This window comes from Astatotilapia calliptera, chromosome 11 (assembly GCF_964374335.1).
Source record: "Astatotilapia calliptera chromosome 11, fAstCal68.1, whole genome shotgun sequence".
Classification (NCBI taxonomy): Eukaryota; Metazoa; Chordata; class Actinopteri; order Cichliformes; family Cichlidae; genus Astatotilapia; species Astatotilapia calliptera.
Genome location: NC_137432.1, coordinates 30,703,469 through 30,730,577, shown reverse-complemented (window position 1 = coordinate 30,730,577; position 27,109 = coordinate 30,703,469). Strand labels below are relative to the sequence as shown.

The following is a 27,109-nucleotide window of genomic DNA, read 5'->3' as shown; positions in this document are numbered from 1 at the left end:
GGCACTGCGGGATTTGATTCCCTGCCGTTGTAGTGTGTTATTGATGGTGACCTTTGTTACTTTGGTCCCAGCTCTCTGCAGGTCATTCACCAGGTCCCCCCGTGTGGTTCTGGGATCTTTGCTCACCGTTCTCATGATCATTTTGACCCCACGGGATGAGATCTAGCGTGGAGCCCCAGATCGAGGGAGATTATCAGTGGTCTTGTATGTCTTCCATTTTCTGATGATTGCTCCCACAGTTGATTTTTTCACACCAAGCTGCTTGCCTATTGTAGATTCACTCTTCCCAGTCTGGTGCAGGTCTACAATACTTTTCCTGGTGTCCTTCGAAAGCTCTTTGGTCTTGGCCATGGCAGAGTTTGGAGTCTGACTGTTTGAGGCTGTGGACAGGTGTCTTTTATACAGATATTGAGTTCAAACAGGTGCCATCCATACAGGTAACGAGTGGGGGACAGAAAAGCTTCTTACAGAAGACGTTACAGGTCTGTGAGAGCCAGAGATTTTCCTTGTTTGAGGTGACCAAATACTTATTTTCCACCCTAATTTACGAATAAATTCTTTACAAATCCTACCATGTGAATTCATGGATTTTTTTTTCACATTCTGTCTCTCACAGTTGAAGTGTATCTCTGGTGCAAATTACTGACCTCTGTCATCATTTTAAGTGGGGGAACTTGCACAATCGGTGGCTGACTAAATACTTTTTTGCCCCACTGTATATATATATACAGAGGATCGCAAGTTCGATTCCTGCCTGGGGCGTCTGTATCCAGTAAGGGTCCTAAGGCTAGACCCCCTATGCTAAGCAAGCCTACCGCAGACATGAGCGAGACAGATAAATATGAAGGCATGCCGGCTCGGACGTCGCCCGGATCAACAAGGTCCGCGTCAGGTGTTGAGGAACCAGGGCACCCTGACGAAAAGTGGGCTACTGGAACAAGAAGGCATCGGTGGGCAAGAGACGAAAACAGGGCGTTGTTGGAATGCTACTACGCAAGTAACCCCGGCGGAAGGGGCTACATGAATAGGATGAGGGACCTATGGATTCTTCGATACCCAACATCCACAATGACGGCGAAACAACTAGTAGCTCAATGTTCCAACATTCAAAAGAAGGGACTGCTCTCACAGCTAGAGATTGACGAGGTACAACACAAATGCTACGGCAAGGAGGAGTCAGGACACCAGGTCAGGGGGGAGATATCATCACCCCCACCCGAGATTGGGTACACAGCCCCAAGTGCGATAGGAGAAGGATCGTTGAGTGCGAAAGGAACTGACCTGAAAAATAGGATCATGGCCAAGCTTGAAACCTTGATCCCCCGTAGCCGGTTACCAAGATTACGTGAAGTACGTACGTGAAGAAGGTCTGCTAGATGATGTTAATGCAGCACTACGGGCAATACCTACAACCACGATTACCGACACTAACAAGCTGATCTACAATACGGCAGCAGTGATCAGTGAGATGCTTGGCTACAAGTTGAACAGCCACAAGGTGCAGTACCCCCCATGGAGAAGGAGGCTAGAGGGCAAGATCAAAGTAGCACGGAGGGAGGTTAGCCAACTAACGGAGTTGCAGAAAGGTGCGACAAATGAGGTGCCTAAGAAATACAGCAAGCTGTCCATACCTGAGGCCTTGGAAACTGCCAAGCAAAGACTCACAGCCTTGGCCAGCCGCTTGAGGAGGTACACCAGAGAGATAGAAGGCAGGAGAATAAACCAGCTGTTCTCCACAGAACCAGCAAAGGTGTACTCTCAGTGGCAAGGGAACAATAAGAGAACAGCACCACCAAGGCTGGAGATGGAGCAATACTGGAAGAGCATATGGGAGAAGGACGCAACCCATAACGGCAATGCTCAGTGGCTAGGGGATCTGAGGGCAGACCACAGCGACCTCCCTGAACAGGATCCAGTAACCATCACAGTGGCAGATATCCAAGAAAGGGTCTCCAGTATGAAGAGTTGGACAGCACCAGGGCCCGACATGGTTCACGCCTACTGGCTGAAGAAGCTGACTGCACTCCACGAGCGTCTGGCAGCACAAATGAACCAGCTGCTAGTTAACGAGAGACACCCGGAATGGCTAACCGAAGGCCGGACGGTCCTGATCCCCAAGGACCCCAAGAAGGGACCGGTCCCCTCCAACTACCGACCAATAACCTGCCTCAGTACTACATGGAAGCTCCTGTCAGGCATCATATCGGCTAAGATGAACAGGCACATGGGTCAATACATGAGCGGGACACAGAAAGGAATTGGCAAGAATACCAGAGGCGCAAAACACCAGCTACTGGTAGACAGAACAATCAGCCGAGACTGCAAGACCAGACTGACCAACCTGTGCACTGCCTGGATTGATTACAAGAAGGCCTATGACTCAATGCCCCACAGCTGGATACTGGAATGCCTAGAATTGTACAAGATCAATGGGACCCTAAGAGCCTTCATCAGGAACTCAATGGGGATGTGGCGTACAACACTAGAGGCCAACTCCAAGCCCATAGCACAAGTCACCATCAAGTGCGGGATCTACCAAGGAGATGCTCTGTCCCCACTGCTGTTCTGCATAGGCCTGAACCCCCTCAGTGAGATCATTAACAAGACTGGCTATGGATACCGACTACGGAACGGAGCAGTTGTCAGCCACCTCCTGTACATGGATGACATCAAGCTGTATGCCAAGAGTGAACGAGACATCGATTCACTGATCCACACTACCAGGCTATACAGCAATGACATTGGAATGTCGTTCGGACTGGAGAAGTGTAGTCGGATGGTAACAAAGAGAGGGAAGGTAGTCAGAACTGAGGGGATTGAACTACCAGAAGGCAACATTGCAGACATAGAGGACAGTTACAAGTACCTGGGGATCCCGCAGGCAAATGGGAACCATGAAGAGGCCGCTAGAAAAGCTGCAACCACCAAGTACCTGCAGAGGGTCAGGCAAGTCCTGAGGAGTCAGCTGAATGGTAAGAACAAGATCCGGGCCATCAACACGTACGCCCTGCCCGTGATCAGGTACCCTGCTGGGGTAATAGGCTGGCCAAAGGAGGAGATAGAAGCCACTGACATAAAGACAAGAAAGCTCCTTACCATGCATGGAGGGTTTCACCCCAAGTCCAGCACCCTGAGGCTGTACGCTAAGCGGAAGGAAGGGGGCCGGGGACTGGTGAGTGTCAGCACCACAGTCCAGGATGAGACAACGAACATCCAAGAATACATTGGGAAGATGGCCCCAACTGACAGAGTGCTCAGTGAATACCTCAGGCAGCAGAAACCCAAGAAAGAGGAGGGAGACGAGGAACCATCATGGAAGGACAGGCCCCTGCACGGTATGTACCACCGGCAGATAGAGGAGGTGGCTGATATCCAGAAATCCTACCAGTGGCTGGACAAAGCTGGACTGAAAGACAGCACAGAGGCACTAATCATGGCAGCACAAGAACAAGTTCTGAGCACAAGATCCATAGAGGCTGGGGTCTATCACACCAGGCAAGACCTCAGGTGTAGGCTGTGTAAAGATGCCCCAGAGACAATCCAGCACATAACAGCAGGGTGCAAGATGCTAGCAGGCAAGGCATACATGGAACGCCATAACCAAGTGGCCGGCATAGTGTACAGGAACATCTGTGCCGAGTATAACCTGGAAGTCCCGAGGTCAAAATGGGAGATGCCCCCAAGGGTGGTGGAGAATGACCGAGCTAAGATCCTGTGGGACTTCCAGATACAGACAGACAAAATGGTGGTGGCTAACCAACCGGACATAGTGGTGGTAGACAAACAGAAGAAGACGGCCGTAGTGATTGATGTAGCGGTTCCGAATGACAGCAATATCAGGAAGAAGGAACACGAGAAGCTGGAGAAATACCAAGGGCTCAGAGAAGAGCTCGAGAGGATGTGGAGGGTGAAGGTAACGGTGGTCCCCGTGGTAATCGGAGCACTAGGTGCGGTGACTCCCAAGCTAGGCGAGTGGCTCCAGCAGATCCCGGGAACAACATCGGAGATCTCTGTCCAGAAGAGCGCAGTCCTGGGAACAGCTAAGATACTGCGCAGGACCCTCAAGCTCCCAGGCCTCTGGTAGAGGACCCGAGCTTGAAGGATAAACCGCCCGCAGGGGCGTGCTGGGTGTAAAAGTATATATATATATATATATACACACACACACACATATGTGTGGGCAGATTATGATACAGCTGACAGTTTTGGAGATAGTAATTGTCATTAATGAGAACGATTTATGTGTAAAGAATAAAAATTTAAAACAAGTGCTTATAAACTGTTAACACACGACCTATTGAACCTGCCAGATTGTTTCATGTTGTAACCTTTTAAACTTACAGAGTTCTGCAAGAAAGTGAAACTGAAATCGCGACCGCATTTGCCAGTTCCTGTCATCTCACCACAAAGACATGTTCTGCAAGAACAGAATATGCTGAAGAAGTCACGTACTGCTTGAAAAAGATACTGTATAACCAGTCAAGTGTTTGCCTTATATGGGATTATTTTGAAGCTTCTGGAAACGTATGTGACCCCCTCTGCTTATTCTTTATTCTTAATTCTTTAATGTTACAAAAATGAGGAATTGTATCCTGGTTGCTTTGACATTTCACCTTCTGGTGGTCACAGTAGTAGAGATTAACGGTGATGTTACTTCTTACTTTTTTTATTTCTGTTTTGTATAATCTGAATTATATGTCACATAGAAACCATATTTATTTGTGTAAGACTGCCAGTGTAACATGTAAAATGCTTTTTTTTAAAGACTGACAGAAAACTTCTGATGGAACAAAAAAAAGTAATACTTTTGCAAGCTGCATGAGTAGAAAGTATTCACAGTTTTACTTTTATAAACTTCACTGTGTTTAGATTTCATTCAAAACAATTCCCTTCAGTGTGCATTCAGTGTCCCTTAAGGATGTTGTAAATCCACGATTTTAAAAATTAAGAGTAGCATCATCTGTTGAGGTGCGTTTGGCAGTAGGGATAATGGTGACATCTGACCTTGGATAACAATGCAAATGTCTAAATACTTTTAGAAGTTACTGTTTACATTTGAGAAGTCTTCATACTATGATTTTGTAAGTATGAAGAAAGTACCAGATCTGGACACCTGCCATTTTATCAGCGATGTTCCACAAAAGCTTTGTGGTACATCCTGACCCCTAATCTTTCAGTTTACTTTACTGGAATAACAACAAATAAATGTAAACCTAACCCACACTATTGTTGCAGTGCTGTTGTTATTGTATTTTACTGGATGTATAAAAAATGTATTATTATTAAAACATTCATTCAAATCTTTTATTATTTGTAGAGAAAATATTGCTATTTTTCTTGTTATGCAGTCAGTATCTGACTATTTTCAGTACACATTTGGAGATATAATTTCATTTCCAAAGGGATGTTCCAGAGTGAAAAAAGCTTACAAACACTTTGCTGTTTATGTGGGTACAAAGAATTTATTTGGCCAAGGAGAAGACAAGGACATATTTCACCACATATGTATATGTATTATTTGAGCTGAAACTATATGAGAAGTACAGTAATCAGTTGATACTGAAACACATAAATGTTAAGATATTGTAAAAATTCTTTGTGAATGCATGTCATCATATTCTAAATTATTAACTAATACGAATTACAACCAACCAACTACCTGATCATGTTTGGCTGGCTGATTTTGGATTTTTAGTTGACATAACGCGCTGAACACGAGCCTTCAGGGGCTAAATGCTGTGGTAAGCCAACTGTATTCACACATCAAACTGCTACTTTTCCAAAGACACCTCTCACAAACGCAGCCCAATACCACACATTTCCCATCACTGCAGGAAATAATGACCAGTTTTCCACAAACCAATATCAGTACACAAATGAGGAGGTATGTAGCAGACATCTCTTCTCTGGCTGAGGAGATCATGTTTTTTTCCTCTCCTTTGTCCGTGGACCCTGATGACACCGAGCATCGCAGTCGGAATACTCGTTGTTTATCCTGGTTGTTGGTTTAAAATTGAAAACACATCCATTTTTGTTTTTGATATCTGACTCAAAATAAAATAACATATTGTAGTTTTTTGAGGACTTTTGATGGTCAATTAAAAAACTAATAAACGAGTGATGTACGGATTTATATGGGCCATAATGTTTTGTACTTTTGAATAAGTTGACTCTTAATGTTATTTTCCTGTTCACGTGTTTTGAATTCAGATGTTTATTTTTTCTTCATTTTATGTGTTCTTCAAATACATGATTTTGGTGAAAACGTTTAATAATAAATCGATCATAATAAAAATTTGTGTTTGAAAAAAGGAAAAAAAATATTGTAAAATCTTTCATTTGCATTTAATGTTAATGGTTCAAAATATTTCAGGCTGAATGGTCGACCCCCACACATCTCACCTTCCCAATCTGGCCCTCTTTGCAAAAAGTTTGGACACCCCTGGTGTAGAAATACAGAAATAGCAGTTACATTTATGCTACAAATGGAAATATGAAGAAAAACAAAAAAGCTAATGAAACAAATAAGACATGGTAACAGGCTTGCTGTCAAATTATTATAACGTATTTCTAACAGTTTCTTCTAATCATTACAGATAAGCCCATTGACGGTAAATACTGTGCTTTCGATTCTCTCACAAATGAGGAAGAACATAAAAAACGAAAATGATCTGGATAACAAGTTGACACCATCACGTCAAGCTGACATAATTAAACACATGGAAGTCATGAAAGCTGAGGAAAACTGTGGAAAATATAAACTCCTGAAGATTACATGAAGTCTTCATTGGAAATAAAACAATGAGCAAGATTCTGTTTTGATTGTGTCAAATTGAAGCGCTTCCATGCAGTTCTTATTTGTCTCATAAACGTGGACCCAACACAGACTGTTACTTACTATGTGGTCCTTTGCTCTTTCCCCCAATGCCATATAGTTCACTACTGTAGACTAAAAGCTAAAATGTTATTTAAGGGGGGGGTTAAATAGCCTATACTCTGGGACTACTTTGTGGTTTTGTGCATAAGTTTAAGCAGACATGTTGCAATCATTTGTTTTTCTAGATACATATTTACAGTCACTAAAACTAGTTTACATATAAATGTTAAATGTTCAAATGAAATAAATCCCAATAAAATAACTCACAAGCTAATAATATAACAAACAGTGTAATTAACCTGACGCTTCACTGAATTTATAAGCACCTTTTTGTCCTTTAATTGCATGTCTTGCATGCATTTAAAGGACAGAAAAGATAGCTTTAAAAGGACAGAAACTTAAACCAAAGGTAACAGAAGTAAATAGAAGCAAAGTATAAGTAAATTCATATATTTCTTTATTAATTCCATTAAAGTTCACATGCCACTGACCAGCCTGCGGGTTTACATCGTTACTAGTGGTAAGAGCCCATGCATATGTAAGAGTGACACTAATAAGCTCCAGTATACAGGCACTCAAATGACACTAGCACACACCGAGGTTACTTGTTCTTAAGTTTAACACTATGCATTACTTTACAAAAGGTTTTTGGTAAAATGGAATGTTTCAGTGACATTTTGTACAATAATGTGTGTAAAAATACATATGAAGAAATGCCATTAATATAAGATTTTAAAAGGTGGTGGGTGTCCCTCTGTTTCGTGCTGTCCTCTTCAAATGCTCATGGTGACCTGGATAAACTACGGAGACAAAGATAATATGTTACTCTACAACTCTTACACAGTTCTCCAGCAATTCTTTTCTTTACTACATCACATTTTTATTAGGATGTGTAATAACTTTAATAATGTATCCAATTGTTTCAGTTTTCCAGGCAACTGTTTCTATTTGGTTAAGGCATGTTTGCAGCTTCCTGCTGCCACTGTAAGAAACAAGAAATCAATCAATTCATATTTGGTGTTAGTATCTTGCCCAAGGATATTTGGCATGCAGACTAGGGGAAGCCAGGAAATGAACCACCAACCCTCCGATCAGTAGATGACCTGCTCTACCACCTGAGCTACAGCTACCCCGTAGTCTTTGTAGTCTTTAGGAGATTTTTTTTTCTGTAGCAAATAAAACACTGTTGCTTACAGGTTTTCTTTATAACCTTAAAATGTGCCAAGATGTCTATATATTTCTAAAACATACTAAATATAAAGACAATCAGCATCACAAATCTGTAGAAAGGATGTCAAGACATCTCAGAAACAGGCACTGACATCCTGTTTTGGAACCAGATTATGCAGAACAGTTCTGTGGGATCGACACACGGTACTGAGGTCCCACGTCCAGCCCAGCCCCTCGAACCAAACTAGGAGCTAAACCCATCTGTAGTGAAGAAATAGCTGATATGTTGCTAAAACAACACAGCAAGAAGTTATTAATAATTTCCATTCAAGAAGGAAAGGCTGAGTGTATAACAAGTGTCAATAACAGTACAGTCAGGATTGTGGCAAGAGGGAATTCACATGGAATATTATTTCCAAGCACAGGGTGGCAGTGTTCATTTCCAACATACTTTAGTCTCACTTGTTCAACTTTAATGCAACTTCCAACTCGAGTGTTTCGGCTGGCAAACTAAAGTTCTGTGATGTCATCAAAACACAGTTTTACATTGTTTGAAAAAAATAGTTATCAGATTTTTGTAATTATTTCAAGTGTTTTTAAGTAATCTGTCTGAATAAAAGCTGTATTATGGTTAAAAAAAAAAGCATATTTAGGTTTAATGAACATATTTACTATATAATGAACATCTTATTCCTTAAACAGTGACCAAAGCCTTTATCTGAAATTAGTCTCGAGTCTCGGAGTCTTCATTTCTAATTCTCTTTGTATAATTGGGTACAACAGTTCATGAGTCTTGTTTCCAACCCAGGAGCTCTGTTTTTGTAAGAGGGCTTGTTTTTTGTCTGCCTTTCAAACTAACAGCATCACATCTGTTAATACAAACTCTACACAAATTTCAAATTAAATACCTTCCAGCATTTGGTGACAAAATTATAAACTGTGTTTATTTTGACACAAGAAAACACGGCATTAAAACAAACTCTTCAGACAAAGAAGAAACACGTCAGCTGTAAAAAACTTACATCGTCATACTGAAATGAGGCGTTGCCAGTTTGGGTTGTGTCCCTCCTTCGAAATTGATCTGAAAAACAAAGACACATTAAAAAAAAAGCCACATGAGTTTTATTACACAATTTATTTCTTTTGCTTTTCTGTCATTGTGGGTATTCTTTTCTTTTATTGTTTTAACAAAGCTGTATGACTATCTATAAAAACCTCATGAAAGAACATAATTTTATGTTGTCCTCTTAATCCTGTTTACAACTTAAATACACGTAAAAAAAAGGATCAAGCAATATTCAAGGAGCCTAAGAAAGGTCCTCTGTCAAGAATATTTACTGCTATGTCCAGTTTAATGCATTTCTTGACCGACTCACCGGTGAGGGCGCGGAGCCTCACAGCGCAGCTCACAAACTCATCAAAGGGGATTCTGCCGTTCAGACTGTAGCGCTTCATGATGCAGTTCATAGCCTGAGGGCTCAGACTGTAACCTGAATGAACACACATACATTATCTAATGGTCATAGCACTTGGCTAACATCTACTTTATTGCCACTCTAAAACCCAAGGCAGTCTGTGCATGTATAGTCCATATACACAGAAATATGCGGGACAAAGTTCAAAGTCCTTTTCCCTTAGAGACCTTCTAGGCAGTCTCTACTGTCCAGAGAAGGGTCAGTATGAACTTTTGGAGAATTTTGCACTAAAATATTTTAACTTTAGATAACATCCTTTCTATTTGATGTATAAGGTTTAGAAAAACTTTGACATGTATTTTTACATCGAACAAGGATGCTGGATTCTATCCCTCATCACAGCTAAACTGACTTGTACATATACAGCACCTCTTTGGGATTGGTAAGAAAAGTGGGAATAACTCAAGCAAGCAAAACATGCTGCAATGCTCCAGTGGACACCTGACTGTTGTCAAAGTCATAACTTAATTTTAATTTTCTCTTACCCATGGAGTTGATGGCCTGCTGCAACTCACGGCCCTCTATTGTCCCACTCTGGTCCCGGTCAAAGGATGCGAAGGTCCCCCTCCAGCCATTCAGAGCCTGCCACAGGTCCTTGAACTCATTAAAGCCCATAGTGCAGGACAGATCCCTCTGAGATAGCAGAGTCAGTCAAGGACCCTTAATACATCACCCAAGTTATGGTTTCCTTTCCTTCCTATAGCGCACTGTGTCACATAGTGTTTTTCCATTAGCAACTGTCATCATATCAGTTAATCCACTAAACATGTCTTTTGGATGATTAGCTGAAGGATACGTCCAACATATTGATCATCAGTCTGCATGTCTCAAGGCTAAAGGCTGTGGAAAGAAACAAAGCTCATAAAGATACAACTGATAACTATGTTTGGATTCATCTGGGCAAATGTACAAATAACATTAACTGTGTAATAAGGAGATCACCGTTATTAACAGGTATGACAGACCGATACAAACACTGATTTTAATCTGTATACAAGGTGGTTTAAAGATTGAACAAAAACAAACACTAACTGCTCTCATATGTAACCACAGTTGTGAAGTCACGCAGAAAGAAATGTGAACGAACGTTGACTAACTACAACAAACCACGTTCTCTTAACCCAACACCTGTCCCCCCATGTTTCCTGTCTGCATCAACTGTCACATACAAAAAGACTTCAAAAGCAGAACTATTATGGGCTGTTCTGTGTTTTTAAAGCTATCTCATTGAATTCATTAACAGTGCAAAACAGTTCTCGAGGTCTCGAGGCACTGAATACAATACCAGTGAAACTGGTTAGCACTTAAACTGCTGCTTGCCAACAAGAGAGTTCCCCTTAATGCTAAATGATTTTTAGAGCAAAGGTTTTTATAACTATGACCAAAAGTCACACCACAGTACTATTTAACAAGAGGTACAGATATAATTTAGATATAAAATGAAATGACCAAAATCAGTATTGTGTTTGAGGTGCTTTTTAAATTCTAAACAGCCTTTGCTCTTACGTTGGTATGAGCCAGAGATGCCAGATTGCGTGAGGCAGCGCTGCAGCTCATCTGCTGAGATCTGTCCATCCTGTCGGGGTTTATGAAAACACGGCAAAGTGGGATACACAACACGGTTAAGTAACTATCAGCTACTTTACAAAGGTTTAAAGAAGCATGAATGGTCATTACATCAACAGTTCATCAGGTCCAAAATCAGTGAAGTGATTTGAGACTTTGACTTTTGTCTCTTACCTGACCAGCAACAGCTGAAAAATAACCATAGAGAGGATCTTGTTGCTGAAAGTTAGAACGAAAGAAATCAAAATCAGCGAGATTTAGCTGATTCTTCATATTATTCTGTATTTGTAGATATACTTGAGTTCCATAGAACTCAATGTCCTGCTATGAAAATAACAAACTATACTTTATACAAACTTTATTATAAAAAAATCTCAATATAAATAAACATATTATTTTTGAATTTCTTAAATGCTTTTAAATGAAAACCTTTAAATGAAAATAGATGATTTAGATATTTCACAAAAACAACAGGATCTTGAAGGATATCAATATAATATACTAATAATAGTATACTATACTCGTGTATAATAATACACATATAATAGACATTATCTGTCTGTTCATGGGGGCTTTTTTACCACCCAACTCCTCCTAAACACTTATTTATTTTAAGTTATTAGTTACGGAACCAAATATGACACTTTTTAGCCTTTAGCATTTAGGTTATATATAAAGGGCTTTATCAATTAGTATGACATCATCATGTTGCCTAACAATGGACTAAAATGTTTTTAGCAAAGGAATTTTAGCATAAAGGCAGGTGTGGCTCAGGTGAAGTGGATGGTCTAACGATCGGAAGGTTGTAGGATTGTTCCTGGCTCCTCTAGTCCATGTGTTGAAAAATCTTGGGGTAATACCCCGAAATGCCCTCAATCCATTGTAGTGTGACTGTGTTAGATAAAAGCGCAATATGAATGTGTGTCTGTCAACCAACAGTTCAATCATCTAATTACTTCAGCTGTAAAAGTGACACACACTAACAATAGTTAGGTTATGTAGGTTACCAACCTCCAGTTTCAGTCATTTTAAATCAGCAGGCAAAATCAATCATGACTGGGTGAAAAACTTTCTATCAGGTCTCCTGAGAGAAACTAAAATGTAACCACAGGATTTATAAACCAAAACCCATCTTGCTGATCATTTCACAATCCTGTTTGCCACTTAAAAGGCTTGAAATGATTCAGTGTATTTTCTAATTTGCGTGGCTGCTTTCTGAGGCCTCATTGAAGAAGATGTGCCATCCTTCTCCAACACCATTATTTCTGTCATTAATGGACACTGTAATTTAAATAACAGATATATAGATAAATAAAAGCTGCACAACACATCTGGATACAATCATTACAAGAGACTGTCAAATGTTTGAAGTCCAAATTTGTTATATAATTAGTATAATTATTAGCATAAATCTAACTGCTTTAGACTACACTGTGAACAAACTGCTATCTGCTCTGATGAGGTGTGGCAGCTTCAGATGTGCTATGGTTAGGATTTTAGAAACAATTAGGTTAGAAATATGATCCACTATGAGCTTATTAAATCCTACTTGATGCTACTTAAAGTAAAATGTGATAATATAAGAATCATGGGTATTTGTGTGATTAAAATTGTTCCCTCACAACAAGAAGATCCTGAGTTTGACTCCACCACCTGGTGAGGGGCTTTCTGTGTGGGGTTTACATGTTCTCCCCGTGTTTGCATGGTTTCTTTCCGACTTCCTCCCCACAACCCAAAGACATCCAGTTAGTGGGGTTAAGTCAAATGGTTAATATAAATTTGCTAATAGGTGTGAATGTGAGTGCGAATGCCCTGCATCAGGCTGCCGACCTGTCCGGGTAGTAGCCCGCCTCTCGCCTTTGGTACCTGGGATAGGCCCCAGCCCCCCGCGACCCTCATAAGGATAAGCGGAAGAGAATAGATGGCTGTGTGTTTGCAACACAAATGCCTACATCATCTTATACTCTGAGTACCTTTTAAGTAAAAACACCACTTTTGCTCGATTGCGGAATGCATCCTTTATACAGTCATTAGTTAGTACGAATCTAAAACACACAAATACTGCTCGAGTTTCATTTTAAAGCCGAAAAATTCTTTAAGATACTTTGAAACCAAATATATTGTCAAAATGTTTGCATGTTATTTCAAATGGAAACCTGTATGTAACGGATCTAAACGCGGAATTTCTGTCAGACCGTCCAACTTCCGGACTGGTTGGAAAAGACGCCCATCCCGGGACGAAGGTCGGCTGATGGCTGTAAAACCGTTTCATCACAATTTAACGGTTTCTTACCATTCCTGGAAATCCACCGGGGCCAGCGCCGTATCCGGGAAAAGCCATCTTATTCCTGTTACAAAACGAAATAAACATAAGAATAGTAACGACTCAGAGCAAAACAAATCTAGCGACTGAGGGCGTGTCTGGTGATGTACGCAGGAAAACACCGAGAAGTGAGGTTATAAAGTGCCGTGAAGTACAATGACGCACAGATCTAAATGTGAACTTACCTGATATAAAAAGTACGACCTCAGAGAAGAAACAGACAACTGTGAAGCCTCAGAGGGGCAATGTCCACTTTCCTCAGTGCGAGCCACCACATTAAGTTCTGATTGGAAGGGAGAGGACATGTGACCTCTAATTGACCAATATGATCAAGAGGGCTGGCTGTAAAAGTGAAACCACTCTGCAGTAAATTAATGGATTAAAAATGTACATCATAAATATCAGTCAATACTTCAGTTTTAAAGTGGTTAACCACCACAGTCGAATTATTTCTAATCATAATTTTTACGGTAAAAGCCTTTAGTGACATTTTACTATCTATGAGCTGCTGTACAAAGCTTTTACGTACATACGTGTGATAACAAGATCATATTGCACATTTTATAATGCAAAGTGTCGTGATCTTTGTATTATTTCTGGTTATGTTGTTATTATTCTCTTTCTTCTTTTGTCTGTTTTTGAATATTGATTGCTGGGTTTTCGTTGTTATTCACACTTCCTGTTTTGCCAGTGGTTTTCTCTATGTGACTGACTCCTATGTTCGTCTCTGTCTGCAACTCTTTGTATGTGTTAGTTTCATTCTGGACCCTCATTCAGTTCACATATTGTTTCATTTTAAAGCTTAAATCGTCATGTGGTTTTTTGTGTTATTATTAATCCCATGTTTTGTTCCCACCCTCCCTAAGGGTTTTCTCGTTTCTCTTTTTTTGTCTCCTCTGGTCTCGTGCTCATGACCCAGAATCAATCATTGAGGTCTGTTCACCAAAATCTCGATTACTTAAATGCATCTCGAGGACAGAGGAGCAGGAAGAGATATTAAACGGGAAAAATGGGAATGAGAGAAATTAAGTTTAGTTTATCCCCCTGCCCTCCTAGTGTGTTTGCTTTCTTTGTTTTCTGGATTTATCTTTTAGCTTAGTTGACATGATTTGTTTTTGTCTGTTTGTTTTGCAGTACTTTGTTCATGAGATTGAAGTGTTTGCATCAGTAAGTATCCTCAAGACCAAAAAATGAATCAGGAGAAATGTATTGATAGAAAAAGTTGTCAGTGGTTTATAAAGTATAAAGCTACCATGATAATGCCCTGGAGATTTTAAATTCCACTTTAAATTGCTTAAGACATACAGAATGGTTTGTTTGTTTTTTTTACTTATAGTTTTTCTGTGATAAATCCTTATAATCTTTCCTTATGTTGGCCCTTCCTTAAAGATAACCACTTAAGTAAAAATAAATTCTCAGATGTTACTATTTAAAAAATGACTGGATTTGCCAAAAAGAAATAATTTTATTGCTGAAAGCTAGGTACAAAACTAAGAAGTTGATTTTATTTATTTATTTATTTATTTATGTTTTGTGATTAAAATACAGGACAGATCCTTTAATGTAAGACATTACATCAGAGGCAGAAACAAACAGCCCAATCAGCTTCTTCTCTCAAGTGGCTCATACAGTCATTTCCTCTGCTTCCACCTCCAGTCCAGAGAAAACCCAATCAGAGGCTCCATCGTTTGTTTAGGAGACAGAAAGGCAATCTGTTTCACCGCTTTAACCACACGCGTCAGTGGACGGTGCTGAAGTTGGCGCTGGGATGTACAGACTTAGTCATGAATGCTGGAATTGGTCACCCAGACCTTCTCTGTGTCTTCATCCTCAGCACTCAGGGAGCCTTGTTTCTGTCATGGTGAGCCACCGAGAAGAAGAGGAGGAGGGTGAAGAAACAGGAGAACTTCCAGCTGTATGTTGCTATAATACAGGTAGGTCTGAGATGTCAGGTTTTTGCAGCTGTAAATGCAGAAGGACAGGTTAAAAAATGGGAAACATAACAAAAAGTAGGCACTAAAAATGCATAAAAAGCATATCTAATTATTAAATGACATCATACAGAACCTTACTCATTGAGAGCAAATCTACATGGAACGTATGACAAACATAACATTTTTTTAAAGAAAAAAAAGAAAATGCATGTGTGTTCAGTTGATCACAATGTCATTTAAAAAACTGAACGATATCACACATACTATCTGGCCTAGACTAATAAAAAGGATGTGCTGTTGTATTTAGTTATATTAACTGATAATAAAATAATAGAAATATCAATAAGGATCCAAGTCATCATTGTGGATAAAATGAAAGTGTAGGTTGATTTCCCAAGAGGAGAGCTAAACAAGTACACATGCTCAATTTTTTCTCTCCTTAGCTGCCACATTGTGTAACAAAAGTCACATTCAAATCCAAGTATCTCTTATTGCTGAAGAATGAGTTTGCAAAGACTTACTGTTGGTAGCATGACTGCTTTCACCACTGGAGTAAATGGTATAAATTACAAATCTTAACAAATCTAATCCTATTTAATGTTGTTTTTTTTGTTTGTGAAACCCCACACTCCCTGCTATTTCTGTATATTTGTTGTGTGTGTATGTGTGCGTGGGAATGTGTACCAGTATACTGCTGACTGCTGACCACGGTTTTAGTCCAAACCCAGCAGGTCTAATCAGCAGGTGGAGGAAACAGATGGTTCAGACATATGATTCAGCCATGACGTGTAACTCTAAGCCACCCTCTGCATTAATAAGCCATGTATATTTTGGTTGTTGTTTAGTGTAATGTATAGCTCGACCTCAGCCACTGATTGGTCAAGTTAACTTTGTATCTCACATATCTTTCTTCAGGATGTGGTGACATTATCAGTCAGTCTGCTGATGGTCAGTGGTCCATCTATGAGCCTCAGGTCCACTCAGGGATTCCCAACAGCACAGGGCTGTGTCAGCATGACGCGGGTGCTCCTTTGCAGCAAATAACAGTGGTTGAAGCTGAGCAAGGAGATGTATTCCAGCATTTCATGGGTTGTCAGTGCTGTGGAGGTCCAGGGATGGAAACCCAGAGATGTGTTTATAGACAGAGGGAACAAGCTGTTTTGGGTCACTGCTCATCAGGATCTCCATTTATCTACTGTGGAGGTGAGATTACACCTAGTTTCTAGGGTCTTTTCCTTAATGATATCCTTTCCCTTTACCTTAGCAATTGTGATATTCAATGTACTGAACTAAGATGTTCCATCGGAGTGTTTAAAGCTGAGATTACTGTTGTCATTCAGCCAACACACACATATATTTATGCAGGCATCCATTTGAGACATATCAAAATGTTCTTGTATTTGATTTAAGCAGTGAGGAGGAACGTGATCATTGGAGTGGAGGTTGTAGAGGAGGTTGCAGTTGAAGACACTCTGGAAGTAATGTAAGTATTTAAGAATTATTATATCATATACCAAAATCATTACAGCAAATAAAGTAACTGTTTAAACATTATTTTGCACAACTAACACTTGTACACCTCATAACCTTTTTTTGTCGAACACATAAATACACCGCAGTTCATACAAACATACTACATATGGTTGAAAAAGTTTGTTGCTTGTGTATCTCTTCCCAGAACAGAGGATATTTATGCAGATGATCTGCTGGATCCAGATACATCACAAGAAAACCAGCCGTACCCCACATGAAGTGCCTTTCAGTGTTTCTCAGTTTCACTGTACGCTCTGTAAATAAAATTTAATTCACAGTCAGACGACAAATTTAAATGAAATGCATTTGTATGTATTATGAAGACGCAGGGCTGAAAAGCTTACCTGGTGTTAACATGTCTCCAAAGCTTAGGGAGTCAATGCCACTCTTCTAAGAAATGCCATCATTTGGTGTTATACGATGATAGTAAAAAATCCAATAGAAGATGTCCCATAGGTGTTTGATTTGGGTTAAAATTTCATCACTTTTCACCACTCACATCATATGACCGAAGTAATTCTTATGTTTATTAAACTGTACAGTGACAGAGTGACACCTCACACCCAATTAAAGTCCTACAAAGCACTAACCTGTTACAACGATCACCAATGGGACAGAAATATTATATCATACCGAAATGAGCACTTGGAGAACAATTTTCCATCAGTGTGAATTGAGTATACTCAAGGGGACAAGAAGAATCAAACTATGCTGCACAGTTCTAAAATCCACTGCGTTATGACTGTATGGTTTAGAGTTATGTATTTATCAGATATGTTTGTATTCTACATGAGTCCTTGTCTTTGATACTTATGTATACAAATAAAAAAGTTACAACTAATTTCTGAATTGCTATTATTTTTTATAATATAATATAATATAATATAATATAATATAATATAATATAATATAATATAATATAATATAGCAACTATTGGACTTCAACTACCAGCATGCATCGCTATTGTTCTTCCGTCATCACTGCGCGCAGGATGTTCCGCTCTCCAGTACAGTGAACGATCCTTGTGATGATTTCAAGGGAAAATCTTTGTTCATTTTGATATAAAAACCCATCATGTCGGATTCATTACCGCCGCTAACTCTCCAGGACCGCATGGAGCGTCTTCAGGAGCTGACGGAATTTACTGAAAAGTGCAAAAAACAGATAAACGACATATTTGAAACGCTGGGATGGTCGCTAGACTACAAGAACTCCAACCAGGTAGCTAGCGTTTGTTTGGCTAATGTTAGCATTTATTGTTCAGTCAAAACAGCAGAAAACCTTCTCGGAATGTTTTGTTTTCCGTAGCAGCAATAGAGCAGCATCAGATTTAAGCGTTTAACTAAGTTTGAGTCCAGAGAGATTTGCTTAAGTGACTATAATGGAGTTTTTCTCTGCTGCCTAAGCTAAGCTAAGTTTGGGGCGTTTTCAGTGAGTTTCTAATATTTTTTTTTCTGAAGTCACTCAAGCTTGGTGGTAGATTTGCTGGTTGCTCTCGCCCAATTGGCACTTTTATTTGCTGTAATGTGGTTCTATTTTGGCTTTTTTAGTGGTCTACGTCTGATGTAATAAAAAAAACTATAATTAATATGTCATGTGTCTTCTAATAGTGTTTTTATGCTTGCATCTTATAATATTTACCGGATTTTTTTAAGGCCGCTTTTCTTTTCCTGAGTTTTTTGTTATTTATTTCTTTAATGTGCTCTTCTCAAAAGTTTCAACGAGGATGCTTTTGAAGCTACACTTTGGTTTAAATGTCTTTGTTTACATGAAATAGTACAAGTTTTCCTTCTTTTGATTACCACATATACATTTGTATCTTCTTGGCGATCATTTTCTGGTACTGAAGATTCAAAATAGTGACATTTCAAGTCATAATTCCCGCTCTGAGCAGCATTTGTCAATGACTGAAAGGAAAAACTCCCTTTAAACTTTACATTAGGAACAGCATTCAATAGAACTTGGCAAGGAAAGAAGGACATACAAAAACAACGGCAAAACGCAAAGGGAGAGAGCAGACAAAAGTTAATGACATCTAAATCCAATTTTTACAAAGACATTTAATTCTCAGCTTGAATTAGACCTATTTTAACGAGTTTTGCTATGGGGTTAATTTGTGGTGCTAGTTGTTACATCATAGGAAAATATGCTTATTATTAGCTTTCATACATATTTACACAATTCAGATTGTATTGAATTCTGGCCATGAGGTTGTTTAGTCCTTATAAAACAGTTTTAATAAACACTGCAGAATAAAACCTTTCAGAAGGTACCGTATTTCCCGGACTACAAAGCGCACCTGAATATTAGCCGCACAAGCTAAAATCAGGGGAAAATCCTGTTTTCTACATACATTAGCCGCACCTGACCAAAAGCCGCAGGTGTTTCAATGTTGACTTATCATATGTAAAAGAATATGCACAAAGGGAATTGTCAGGAAAGAGATGGCTGTTTGGAGACACACCCCTTTTATTAATATTTTGAAAAACAAGTTATGGGTACATATTTGCATAACTTTTTAGGTATATGTACAAGTAGCGGTAATTACAAGTAGGACACATGTACTGTGCTTCATAAATGAGTAACAAATGTAGTACATAACAATAACCTACAGCACACCAGAAAAATAGATTCAGACTACCTTTTAGGCTCAGGTGCAGTGACACGGCTTTAACAAGAAGAAAAGTCAGTCATTCACCACCATCTTTCTCTTCTTCCTGCACACTAAAACCACCAAAGTACTCTTCTCCAGTGTCGGATACGAACAGGCTCAGGATGGCTTCGTCATCCACTCTCAGCTTCTTTCCTTCGTTGTCACTTTCAAAACCAAAGAAATCCTCGTTGTCAGTGTCAGAGTCGAACACCCTCAGAAGGGCCGTGGCGGTGTCCTCCTCTCCATCATGCAGCAGTCCAGCCCTTTGAAATCCGTTGGTGATCGTGGATGTTTTCACAATTTTCCACGCTGTCAGGTTCCACCGGTGGAGTTGAGCATAACTTGCTTTTCACAAGTTTATCGCCGCTCATCATCCACGCCTCCCGCTGAACACATAGCGCTACTTTGAAGTTTGTTTTTCGCGCTACTTGTACGGCACTATGTTGCGTGGCGGATGGACATGTGACCAACATACCACTCTTGAACCCCGATACTGTGTGTCTGATCACATGCCCTTCCGCCAGGCAACGTAGTGCCGTACAACAGCGGAACAAACAAAACAAATCGTCTTACGATATGACAAAAATCATGGACAATCCATAGAAAAGCCGCACCTGACTAAAAGCCGCAGGGTTCAAAGCTGGTGCAAAAAGTAGCGGCTTATAGCCCGACAATTACGGTAATTGTGTTACAGCAATGGTATATTAATAATGCTTCTGTGTAATTCATACCTGATGTTAATTTAAATTCATTATTTGCTAATGTAATATGCTTGCATTCTCAGGAACCAATGGAGCAGTGTCCCTATGACCCTCACCACAGGGTCCCGGTCAGGACCATGGAGAAGCACAAAGCCTCCTGCAAGCTAAAAAAGATGGGCTACTCTGCCGAGGAGCAGGTAACACAGTTAGTTACAGATTAATGTGTTGGTGCTGGAATCTGCTGCTGTAACCTGGCAATTGGACCAGAGACAGCAGGGCAAAAGCAGTAAAGTAGACTACAAAAGCTTCTTGTTATTGTGCAACAGACTACTGAAAACCTCCTAACCTCCAGTGTTAATGTAAAGTTGTGTTTAATAATTGAAAGAGCTGTAAAGCTTATCACTACTTTGCAGGCGGAGATGTACGACCCCTCCGTGAGCTATGAGAACACCAGCGTCAGAAACTTTACAATGGGTAAGTCATCACAGAGGACTTTCTCTGGAAATTATCACCTTTCTTTAGTATAACCAAAGTTCACCCTAGTGAGATTAGATCTTTTTAGAAGACCACCTGTTTTCTTTTGAAGTTTTGCAACTTGTGTTGCTAAAAGAAGGAAGAGACAATTCATTTTTGAAAAAAATGAAATAAAACAATCTCAACAAGAAACACTCAATTTAGTTTTCTTCGTTCTTTTTAAATGTACTTTAAAAAGTTTGTAGTGCAGTAAAAAAGATGTATATTGTTATGTGCCCTGTTGAAAGCCATTTTTATCTAGTTAATTATATAAATCATTTTGAATATTACTGTTTTTTTTATTTCTTGGAAAAAGAACATATGTCTCCTTCATTTCATTGTTTACTAAATGTTCTTTGAACGTTAAGTAATAATGCTTTTGTCTTGGCGCGTAGTGGAACTCATTTGTAGTAGAAAGGAAGGTAAGGATGGAATTTTTCGGTCAGGAATGTTTTAGTAATGTTTTTTCTGTTCTCATTCATCATGCAGACAAAACCACCCAGCATCAGGTGATCCTACAGGCGAGATCTGCTGCACCAATGATGAGGATGGAAGGAGTCTTCTGGCAAGGTAGCGGCTCATTTTATTCTGTGCGTTATTTTTCTAAGTACAACACACCAACGTACATTTACTAGAAGCAAAGGTACAAAGTTAACTCTGTCATCGCCAACTCATCATTGGCGATGACTCAACCCCGCCACCAGACCTACATTCAGAATCCAGACCTGTTGTTAGATGTTGGAAAAAGAAAAAAGTTTGTTTTTTTCCCCCCTTTGACATGGTCAGATAGAATGGTTAGGATTAGGGTCATGCCTCTCCAGTGATAAACATGCTTTACAGGGTTATTCTTGAATATTCAGATGTTTAATTTTATACACCAAGAAAAATGCCATTAGTTTTAAAGTCCTCACTAAACTCATTGTAAATTCATTGTTCACTTTTTTGGCTCTCACCCTCACCAAATAGTAACTAGTAATTAGTACTAGTAATTAGTAAAAGAGGAGCTTTTACAATATCAATTTAGGATCGGCACGTCTTTTCTAGTTTTGCTCCTAACATCCATGTGTTGTTTGTTCTGTTTGCAGCGATTGGGGTGAGTATTAGAGGAGATGGGCTCTAGAGAGGTCTGCCACTGGTTTCATGCCTCATATCCTTTACTGTCATATCCTTTCAAACCACAGGGGTTTGGGTGCGGGAAGCTTATCAGTCACATCTGCATCCTTGAACATACAAATACTTTTCCCTTTATGTGATGGGGAAAGTCCATACATGTAGACTCATCAGTCATATTTAGACTGAATGTTTAAAATACTTATGTAGTTTCTGCTTTCTGTCAAATCTTCATCTAAAAGTATTCCAGTAGAAGGCCACAGTTCCTTACTGATGCTAAGTTATCAGTCATTGATGTTAGGTAATAACTAGGGACTAAACTTTAAAGTAACTTCTGTCTTTGTTCCTCACCCTAACATTAGAGCTAACAGGTGAATTTCCTCTTATTAGTGCAGCTAGCAAAACAACCAATTACTGTTTATTCCTTGATTTTAACATAAAACTCATTGTTACAGCCGGGGGCAGCACAAACGTGACCCCCTTAAACCGATTTTTAGTTAAGTCCCCATGTTTTCCCCTCAGTTATTGGTCCTGTTACTAGTTAGCTAACATAAACTAATGTAAGTCTATTGACTGCAGCCAACCGACCCAATAATGTCATGCTCTGTGCTGGCACAAGATGGCGCTAAACATAAAAAAACCCCCAAAAAACTTTAAGCACTTATTTCCTGTCAGTGTTAAATCTATGTCACTTTTTGAGAACAGGGTCCATGGTGTAAATTCGCCTTTTATGATTTTCTACTTTAACACTTAAAACCAAATTACTTTTATGTAGAATCCAATTTTGGCTGAATACAGAGCTACTTTGAGAAGTGATCTTAGGAATAATTAACCATTTGACTTGCGTTATGTGGACGTGTTTTTGGTTTTTTTAACCTCATTAATGTCTTAAGAGCAAACAGGTTATTGGCGACTCATCTGGGGTTAGAGTTGGGTTTCCTGCAGAGAAAATTAGAAATTTAGAGAAACCAGAAAGATTGAATTTTTTGTTTTTCAGGATTCCAAACAAGCAAAACTTTAACTTATCCCAAACCTCTGACTCTGAGTGATCAGGTGGTTGTTTTGAGGTTGAAGTCCAGGATTTGAAATTAGATAAATTAACTAAAATCTTGTCAGTTTAGTTTGTGTTTTCTCACTTAGCTTGTAAAATTTGTCTGATCCTTTATCAGGTCAGTACTCCGGTGAGCCAGTCGACGTGCCTCAGAACCACAAGCGAGCCGTGTGTGATCTCACTGTTGCCGACCGATTGGCTCTGTACAATCATGTGGTCGGCGTCATCAATGAACAGAAGGAAGCATCGTCCTCCAACGACGATCTCTACGTAGATTTGGTGTCCAAACTCCAAAAAGGTGAGATTTAACTAAGTTTAACTCTACACTTAGAGTTGCTGTAATTTTAGTGAAGGAAAACCTTTTTTGGCTTTCTCTGGTGCAGTCCACATAAAAATTGTGTGTGTTTTTGTTCAGGTGAAGAACAAAATGAACCAAAGACTAAACTGGAGCTGATGGCAGAAATGAGGGACTACAAGAGGCGGCGTCAGTCCTACAGAGCCAAAAATGTTCACATCACCAAGAAATCCTACACTGAGGTAGATGAGTTGATAAAGAACAATAAGTGTTGTCCTGATTCTAATCATTTACTTCATTTATATATAATCCATGATGAAGGTGAAATAACTTTTTCTTTAAATTATGAAGGGTGTTGTGAATCACAAGAACCGCTTTTCCCATCTTTAGTTGGAAATGTCAAAAGTAACAGTACTTTAAAATGGTGAAAACGAAAGACAGCACAGTATAAATGACCAGTGGATTTGGTGAGCCTGATTTGGAAATCCAGTTACTGGAGCTATTATTGTGCTCTTGAGTTTCAACATATAGTGTTCATGAAGCTGGACACGCTTTTTTAAAATTTATATCATTTGACTTCCACAAAGCAGCAAAAGAACGGACTGTCTGATAAATTGTTGAGTAGTTCTTTTCCTCAGAAAACTCTCAGCCTCTGCTCCACTATCAGTTTTTCTGCTACATCACCCTACCCAACTCCAATTTGGACAGTTTCTCAAAAGGCCCAGAGACAAAACAGGCTTTATCTTGATGGACAAGAGGGCGAAGAATTCAGTTTCGATTCTACTGAGCAAGATGCTGGTCATCTGACTGTTGACTGACTGCCCAGATCTCAACAATACGTGTGTCTGTTTCACACAGGCAGAGAATTTTCGGTGGGAGCAGTATAGTTTTGAAAGACATGTTAGCTTATTCTGTTGGGCAGGGTAAACATTTATGGGAAGCAAGGCAAAGTTTGTTTTATAAGTAGTTTTCTTGTCTTCCTTCTCTCACCATAACCGGTCGCGGCAGATGAGATCTTGTTTAATGTGGCATTAATAGACACGTTTATTGAAACTCGGGATTTTAACTGCTTTCAGTGTGTTTTTCAATATAATATCTGCACTGATTTTCCAGAGTCTTGGCTCTAATATATTCCCTTCACACTGTAGCAATAACAAGACTGGAAGAAATAAAACGAAACATTTTTGAACATTAAAAACTAAACTGAAATAAGAGAGTCAACTGGAAACTACAGATTTTTATTTTTAATTTTTTAAGTCAAAATGAAATAAAAAAAGAAACTAATTAGAAAATGCTAAACTATGATAACTCTGACTGGAATACTAAATAAACTCTGCCTGGGAATCTCCGAACTGAAAATCTGATGCTAAGCTCAGCGTGTCGGTCCTCCTGTTTGAACCAAGGTTAGGAAACAGTAATGTGGTCTCTATGATCGCCCTGCAGGTGATCAGAGAGGTGATCAACGTCCATTCTGAGGAACTTGCCAGACAGTGGAAAGAGGAGGAAGATGAAGAGGAGTCGATGAGAGTGGAACAGTCTTCCCACGGGTACACGAAGCACTCCTCATGATCACTTTTATGCTTCATTGACGATTAAGATATTGCATCAGAGGAGTTTATAGGTTAAAGACAATTTTTTTTAAAATTGTTTTGTTTTTCAGGCGGCAGGTGGATGAAAGACGCTCACCATCCTCAGAGTCTCACCACTCCCACAGTAAACGCCACCGCAGCTGGGAGCGAAGCCACGAAAGGGAGAGCAAGAAGAAGAAGAGTAGGAGGGACAGGTGAGAAAGGACTTATCTAAGGGTTGTGGATGTGTATGGGAAGTTCTATCTTCTGTTCTAGCTCTTGTATACCACACACCAATTACAGAAACAACCACATGACATAATTTGCATCATCTTCACAGCTTAACCCTTTAAAGCCGGTCGGAGCGGGCACGCTCCATTTTGCGTAACTATTTTTAAATCCCGGTAGCTCTGCAACCACGTAAGCTAGCGCAATAATTTTTTTTGCATATGAAACCGGAGGAGTTGTACTTACATCTGATGCCATCAGCTTGTCCTAGGTCATAGTTTCCTTCCACATACAGCTTTGCAAAAACTGCATAAAAAGCACTTGCAGCAACAAAAACATAAAATTCCAGAAACACGCTTTGCCGATCAGATCAGCTGTTTGTAACACTTCCTACGTCCATCAGCGCGAACTATCACATGACCGCATGACCTGCCCGAAACCGGAACTGACGTCATTTTGCGGAAATGTAGTTTTTTACCATTGTGGCCTTATGAGCCTATACTTGTGTTTTTAAAAGTTATGTTTGACTTTATGACTTTCTGTGACGTTTCTGGGATGCTGAGGACTCATATTGCACTGCTGGAAATATTTTATTTTGATGCATATGCTGCTTTTTTGCAAATTTGCACTATAATATATTTTTTCGTTTTTCCTGCAGTATATGAAAATTGGTGTATCTCAAAAATAAAACTATGAAGACACTTAAAATAAATTTCCTTTGGTGGGAAACTAGTTTGTGCAACATTTTTGTATTTACAGTTTTGAGGGATAAGCCTCTTAAATTTCTCTAACTAGAAATATATGTCAAAAAATCAAAAACGATTTTCAATTTTTTTGTAGTTTATTGCACTTTTTTGCAATTTATGTAATTACTATGCACTTAATGCATGCATATTATTAAAATTTGGGCTATAATGGTTGTATTGATGTATAGCAACTTGAAATGCTCCCAAAAATGGCTCCACAGCATGTAAAAATATACTATAAGCTCTGGCGGACTTGGTTCTATGGTAGGTCTTAAAGGGTTAATGATTGAAAATATCTTGTTTTGTAACACCAAAATGTATTTTGCATACTGCAGAGTTAACTTGGACTTTTTGGATCTTCACAGGGATTCCCATTCCCCAGATGACCACCACCACCACCACGATAAAAAGAAGAAAAAGAAGAAGAAGAAAGATGAGAGAGACAGGGAGAAGGAGAAGTGAGAGTGCTGAATCTGCAGTGACTGAAGTCGACTCTGAAGTCGCAGTGTTCACAAGGCGAGACTAAAAATAGGTTTACACACTGATGCATTTTGTAAAGATTTAAACGCAATAAAGTCTTTAAACTGAACATTCACTGGTTGAGTTTTATTTTGCTTCACTGACACCATTTTCAATCAGCACTTTGGCGTTTTACAACACAGCCACATCTTACCTCCCTCTGCATGATTGGCTGGGTTTTTTTTTTTTTCTTTTTTAATGATAACTTGGAATCTCAGACAGGAGTGTCTTAACTGTCCTACTTTCACCATAAGTTCAAAGGTTATTTTTTGGCCTTTAGTCTTTGCTGTAAGTTTGGGTGTGTTTACCTGGAAAGTCATTAAGAAAATGGAGTAAAGGGGGTTTGTGCGGTCTGTTTATAAAAAAAACAAAAAACACTGCAAGTAAATGTAGGGTGATCATTTTACAGATATTTAAATTAATAGTCTGATAAAGAGTTCAGACTTTCAGGAAGAACATAAAAACTAAATCTGACTGTTCACTGAAGAATAGTTGCAAAACTATGCACCTGTGATTCTTGTTCCTAGGTTGAAGAATATAAAAATGACCAATTTATATAACAAATTATTATTATCATTATCATTAATTGTCTCTATAGTCACACAATCTATTTGTGTTGGCATAAATGACATCATTGTTTGAAATTGCAACACAGCAAAACATTCGGTCTTTTGATTTAAGAAATCTTGTTCTGAGGGTAAAATGTGTTCCTCACTAAACTAATTTGAAAAAGTTTCGCTGAAGCTTGAAAAATCGTTAAATGATAGTTTATTTTGAATGCATTTTTTATTTAGCTCATGAGAGGAAATACAAGGCATGATTATGGGTGCAAATTGTGGTCTAGAT

General features: G+C 39.2%; 3 protein-coding genes across 4 annotated transcripts; 2 read left to right on the top strand and 1 right to left on the bottom strand.

The window, feature by feature from the left end:
* Window positions 1-7,317: 7,317 nt before the first annotated feature.
* On the bottom strand, window positions 7,318-13,738 carry sri (sorcin). Its single transcript, XM_026185269.2, has 9 exons — window positions 13,597-13,738; window positions 13,382-13,436; window positions 11,263-11,307; window positions 11,029-11,098; window positions 10,319-10,362; window positions 10,008-10,155; window positions 9,424-9,537; window positions 9,070-9,128; window positions 7,318-7,677 (listed from the first exon to the last, which is right to left on the bottom strand). The coding sequence occupies exons 2-9, from the start codon at window positions 13,427-13,429 to the stop codon at window positions 7,651-7,653; spliced, it is 555 nt and encodes a 184-aa protein (XP_026041054.1). The 5' UTR covers window positions 13,430-13,436; window positions 13,597-13,738; the 3' UTR covers window positions 7,318-7,650.
* A 1,305-nt stretch (window positions 13,739-15,043) lies between these two features.
* LOC145431846 (uncharacterized) lies at window positions 15,044-17,719 on the top strand. Of its 2 annotated transcripts, none has more exons than XM_080308087.1 (4): window positions 15,044-15,345; window positions 16,261-16,548; window positions 16,756-16,828; window positions 17,024-17,168. In XM_080308087.1, the coding sequence occupies exons 1-4, from the start codon at window positions 15,180-15,182 to the stop codon at window positions 17,094-17,096; spliced, it is 600 nt and encodes a 199-aa protein (XP_080164213.1). In that variant the 5' UTR covers window positions 15,044-15,179; the 3' UTR covers window positions 17,097-17,168. The 2 variants fall into 2 exon arrangements, with proteins under 2 accessions (XP_080164213.1, XP_080164214.1); XM_080308088.1 differs by having other exon boundaries at window positions 15,074-15,345; window positions 16,759-16,828; window positions 17,024-17,719.
* Window positions 17,720-17,840: 121 nt separating this feature from the next.
* Window positions 17,841-26,333, top strand: snrnp48 (small nuclear ribonucleoprotein 48 (U11/U12)). The gene is made up of 9 exons (XM_026185638.2): window positions 17,841-18,100; window positions 20,317-20,430; window positions 20,647-20,707; window positions 21,236-21,316; window positions 23,026-23,205; window positions 23,323-23,444; window positions 24,646-24,749; window positions 24,863-24,985; window positions 26,110-26,333. Exons 1-9 carry the CDS (start codon window positions 17,954-17,956, stop codon window positions 26,204-26,206), a joined length of 1,029 nt encoding a protein of 342 aa, XP_026041423.2. The 5' UTR covers window positions 17,841-17,953; the 3' UTR covers window positions 26,207-26,333.
* The last annotated feature ends 776 nt before the right edge of the window (window positions 26,334-27,109 follow it).

What these genes read in the sequence shown, in the direction of transcription:
- sri (XM_026185269.2), bottom strand. Translation starts at nt 13,429, where the DNA reads ATGGCTTTTCCCGGATACGGCGCTGGCCCCGGTGGATTTCCAGGAATG. An exon ending in CCGGTGGATTTCCAGGAATG is followed by an intron (nt 11,308 to 13,381) that starts GTAAGAAACCGT and finishes TCTAACTTTCAG; the next exon opens with CAACAAGATCCTCTCTATGG. An exon ending in GCAGGCCATCAACTCCATGG is followed by an intron (nt 9,538 to 10,007) that starts GTAAGAGAAAAT and finishes GTGTTCATTCAG; the next exon opens with GTTACAGTCTGAGCCCTCAG.
- LOC145431846 (XM_080308087.1), top strand. Translation starts at nt 15,180, where the DNA reads ATGTACAGACTTAGTCATGAATGCTGGAATTGGTCACCCAGACCTTCT. An exon ending in TGTATGTTGCTATAATACAG is followed by an intron (nt 15,346 to 16,260) that starts GTAGGTCTGAGA and finishes ATCTTTCTTCAG; the next exon opens with GATGTGGTGACATTATCAGT. An exon ending in GAAGACACTCTGGAAGTAAT is followed by an intron (nt 16,829 to 17,023) that starts GTAAGTATTTAA and finishes ATCTCTTCCCAG; the next exon opens with AACAGAGGATATTTATGCAG.
- snrnp48 (XM_026185638.2), top strand. Translation starts at nt 17,954, where the DNA reads ATGTCGGATTCATTACCGCCGCTAACTCTCCAGGACCGCATGGAGCGT. An exon ending in GCTACTCTGCCGAGGAGCAG is followed by an intron (nt 20,431 to 20,646) that starts GTAACACAGTTA and finishes ACTACTTTGCAG; the next exon opens with GCGGAGATGTACGACCCCTC. An exon ending in GGTGTCCAAACTCCAAAAAG is followed by an intron (nt 23,206 to 23,322) that starts GTGAGATTTAAC and finishes GTTTTTGTTCAG; the next exon opens with GTGAAGAACAAAATGAACCA.